Source organism: Pseudoliparis swirei, unplaced genomic scaffold (genome assembly GCF_029220125.1).
Source record: "Pseudoliparis swirei isolate HS2019 ecotype Mariana Trench unplaced genomic scaffold, NWPU_hadal_v1 hadal_84, whole genome shotgun sequence".
Taxonomy (NCBI): Eukaryota; Metazoa; Chordata; class Actinopteri; order Perciformes; family Liparidae; genus Pseudoliparis; species Pseudoliparis swirei.
This window is the reverse complement of record NW_026613320.1, coordinates 236-5,070: the sequence shown is the minus strand read 5'-3', so window position 1 is coordinate 5,070 and position 4,835 is coordinate 236. Positions and strand designations below refer to the sequence as shown.

At 46.0% G+C, this 4,835-nt stretch overlaps 1 protein-coding gene across 1 annotated transcript; it reads right to left on the bottom strand.

Annotated features, from left to right (window-relative positions):
• Nucleotides 1-3,352: 3,352 nt before the first annotated feature.
• On the bottom strand, nt 3,353-3,790 carry LOC130191488 (inhibin beta A chain-like; the record flags this gene model as incomplete). Its single annotated transcript, XM_056411103.1, has 1 exon — nt 3,353-3,790. A coding segment is annotated over exon 1 (438 nt), but the record flags the coding sequence as incomplete, so codon positions are not given.
• Between the last annotated feature and the right edge of the window lie 1,045 nt (nt 3,791-4,835).

Sequence of the window (4,835 nt, the reverse complement as noted above, 5' to 3'; positions counted from 1 at the left end):
ACAACACATAATATATATACAAATACAACAATATATATATATATATATACATATATATATATATATATATAATATATATATATATATATATATATATATATATATATATATATATATATATATATATATATATATATATATATATATATATATATATATATATATATATAAATATATATATATATATATATATATATATATATATATATATATATGTATATATATATATATATATATATATATATATATATATATATATATATATATATATATATATATAATATACATATATATATAAATATAATATACATATATAATATATATATATAATATATATATAATATACATATATATACACATAAATAAACACACACACACACATACACACATACACACATATACACACACACATACACACATACACACACACATACACACACTCTCTTTCTCTTTGTTTCCTGCTGCAAATTAATTACCGAGGCCTAGATTTGTCTGAATGAAGAGATTATTTACGGCCTGAGACCACTCGGTATGCCCCCCCCCCCCCCCCTCGTTACCGTCCTCTAATTACGAGCGGCCTTTGAGGACATTTTTAATTAAAGATTCCTCTGAAAGAGAAGACTATTTATAGCACATAGCCATTCTGTACATTTATGTAAGCAAACAAGGAACGGGACAATGTGATTGGCTCATGCTCATGAACACACAACTTCACAAGGTTGGTGATCAACACGCTCAACGGGTTTGAGAAAGACTGGAAGACTTCCTTAGGGCCCTAGGGTGCTAGGGCCTAGGTGATGGGCTAGGTGCTCCCTAGGGTGCTAGGGCCTTAGGGTGCTAGGGCCCTAGGATGATGGGGCTTTAGTGTGCTCGGGCCCTAGGGTGATGGGGCCTTAGGGTGCTAGGGCCCTAGGGTGATGGGGCCTTAGGGTGGCCCAGGGTGATGGGGCTTAGGGGGCCTTAGGGTGCTAGGGCCTTAGGGTGCTAGGGCCCTAGGGTGATGGGGCCTTAGGGTGCTAGGGCCCTAGGGTGATGGGGCCTTAGGGTGCTAGGGCCTTAGGGTGCTAGGGCCCTAGGGTGATGGGGCCTTAGGGTGATGGGGCCTTAGGGTGCTAGGGCCCTAGGGTGATGGGGCCTTAGGGTGCTAGGGCCCTAGGGTGATGGGGCCTTAGGGTGATGGGGCCTTAGGGTGCTAGGGCCCTAGGGTGATGGGGTTAGGGTGTTACGATGTTCGGGTGAATTGAAGAATGGACCAGTGAATGTCGCTCGACTTGATCTTCAAATGCAGATCATTATTTCCTCAGCATAACGATCAATAATAATAATAATAATCATTTATTTTATAAAGCGCTTCTCTAGACACTCGAAGTCGCTTTACAGAGTCCAGTCGTCACACACACAGTCATCCCGGTGGTGGTAAGCTACATCAGGAGCCACAGCTGCCCTGGGGCCGACTGACGGAAGCGTGGCAGCCAATCAGCGCCTACGGCCCCTCCCCCAATCAGCGCCTACGGCCCCTCCCCCAATCAGCGTCTACGGCCCCTCCCCCACCGCCAACACTCATTCACATCCATACGATGGGGTGCATGTCTTTGTGATGGTGGGGGAAACCAGAGGACCCGGAGGAAACCCACGCAGAGGAGAACAGGAGGAGAACACGAGGAGAACACGCTCCACACAGAGAGGACCTGGACCCCAGGCCTTCTTGCTGTGAGGCGACAGCGCCGCCCACTGAGCCACCGGGCTGCCAACGACAATCAGAAAAATATGCCAGAAAACATCGACTAACTATGACTCTAACTGTAACTCTCTAAGTCTTTGACCTTATATCTGTACCCCATGACCTCTGAACTGTACCCCATGACAACTGTACCCCATGACCTCTGAACTGTACCCCATGACAACTGTACCCCATGACCTCTGAACTGTACCCCATGACAACTGTACCTCATGACCTCTGAACTGTACCCCATGACAACTGTACCTCATGACCTCTGAACTGTACCCCATGACAACTGTACCTCATGACCTCTGAACTGTACCCCATGACCTCTGAACTGTACCCCATGACAACTGTACCTCATGACCTCTGAACTGTACCCCATGACAACTGTACCCCATGACTTCTGAACTGTACCCCATGACCTCTGAACTGTACCCCATGACAACTGTACCCCATGACTTCTGAACTGTACCCCATGACCTCTGAACTGTACCCCATGACTTCTGAACTGTACCCCATGACAACTGTACCTCATGACCTCTGAACTGTACCCCATGACCTCTGAACTGTACCCCATGACAACTGTACCTCATGACCTCTGAACTGTACCCCATGACCTCTGAACTGTAACTCTGTTACTCTAAGTGTAAATCTAACTCTCAGTGTACCTTTTGTGGGCGGCTGTAGCTCAGTGGGGTAAGAGGGCCGTCCTGCAACCGCAAGGTCGTGGGTTCGATCCCCGCTCTCCCCATTAGTTGCAAGTCGAAGTGTCCTTGAGCAAGGTACTGAACCCCCAGTTGCTTCCCGGGCGCTTCACTGCAGCCCACTGCTCCTTAATAACTAAGAATGGGTTAAATGCAGAGAACTAATTTCCCCTTGGGGATTAATAAAAGTGTATATTATTATTTATTATTTATTAAGTATCGCAATAGTCCCTAACCTTAACCCAGGTCAGCTCTGTTAACTGTAACCCTAACCCAGGTCAGCTCTGTTAACTGTAACCTTAACCCAGGTCAGCTCTGTTAACTGTAACCTTAACCCAGGTCAGCTCTGTTAACTGTAACCCTAACCCAGGTCAGCTCTGTTAACTGTAACCTTAACCCAGGTGAGCTCTGTTAACTGTAACCCTAACCCAGGTCAGCTCTGTTAACTGTAACCTTAACCCAGGTCAGCTCTGTTAACTGTAACCCTAACCCAGGTCAGCTCTGTTAACTGTAACCCTAACCCAGGTCAGCTCTGTTAACTGTAACCTTAACCCAGGTCAGCTCTGTTAACTGTAACCTTAACCCAGGTGAGCTCTGTTAACTGTAACCCTAACCCAGGTCAGCTCTGTTAACTGTAACCCTAACCCAGGTCAGCTCTGTTAACTGTAACCTTAACCCAGGTCAGCTCTGTTAACTGTAACCTTAACCCAGGTGAGCTCTGTTAACTGTAACCCTAACCCAGGTCAGCTCTGTTAACTGTAACCCTAACCCAGGTCAGCTCTGTTAACTGTAACCCTAACCCAGGTCAGCTCTGTAACGTTTATGTCTCACACTGTCGTGGATCACTTGTTTTCAGGCCACACACACACAGGAGGAATTGGACCCTACTCAGCAGAAGACTGCTACAGGCTGTTCTGACTCTAACCTGAGCTTCTGATTGGTTGTCAGACTCACCTGGCTCTGCAAAGGTGATCATTTCAGATGGTGGTTCGGATGGCGTTGGGTCCCAGGGGCCCCGGGCCTCTTCCTGGATCTCAACGGTGCCGTCTGCCGCCACACGGCCAACGTGCAGCTTCCTGATGGCGTTGAGCAAGGCAGCGCGAGGCACTGGCTGGGTCAGGTTGGGCCGAGAGCTCAGGTGCAGCATGTTGAGGATGTGGCGCTTCACAGCCTCCACCATGTCGCTCTGTCCTCCTGATGAAGACGAGTTCATCCTCTTCTGAAGCCCAGAGCAGGACAGACAGTCGGAAGACGGCGCCCCCTCCTGGAGCCGAGGCGCCGCGTCGGCCTCCGGAGCAGGAGAGCCTGTCGGAGAGGCGTCGACGAGGAGACCCACCGCCACGAGGAAGAGCACGATGGACATCACGCTTCACAGCTCTCTGGGTCTCTGACCGAGAGCCGGTCTGGGTCCAGGGACAGGAAGTCTCTGACCGAGAGCCGGTCTGGGTCCAGGGACAGGAAGCAGCTGCTGAACCGCTCAAGATCCTTTTGTTCAAGACCCCAAGAAGTCTGTCTGAAGTCTGAGGAGCGTGAGGAGATGCAACCGACACACAGCAGAGCTCACGAGGAGCAGGAGAGAAGGTGTTGCAGACCTGGTCCGAAAGTATCCTGATGGTTCTAGTCCTGGTGGTTCTGGTCCTGATGGTCCGGTGGTCTGAGCTGAATGAACACCGTGTGCAGGGTCACTCTCCTCTCCCTCTGCTCTGTTACTGTAATTATACCTCTCTGTTTAATCCCTCCCCCATCCACAGAGGTATTCCCTGTGATTCACATGCACACACACACACACACACACACACAAACTAAGAGTAAAGTCTCTCAGAATATCTCAGGACTCTGTGGTGTTTCCTCCTGAATGAACGTCACGACAAGAGGAGGAGGAAGGAGAGAAGAGTAGGAAGAGAGAGTGTCCCTGATTCATTCATACCACACACACACACACACACACACACGCACTGGTGACTCAGCACAGAATCATCATCACCTCACGTGGAGGAGAAACTCTGTTGATGTCAAATACATTTTAAGTTTGTAGTCCTGCACAAGAACAGACGTGACACACACACATGCACATACACACACATACACACACACACACACGCACACACACATACACATGCACACATATACACACACAAACACACACATACACACATATACACACACACATACACACAACACACACATACACATATATATATATATATATATATATATATACATATATACATATATACATCTATATATATATATATATATATATATATATATATATATATATATATATATATATATATAATCATATATATAAAATAATATAACATATATATATAATATATACATATATATAATATACATATATCTAATAATATATATATATATATATATATATATATATATATATAATA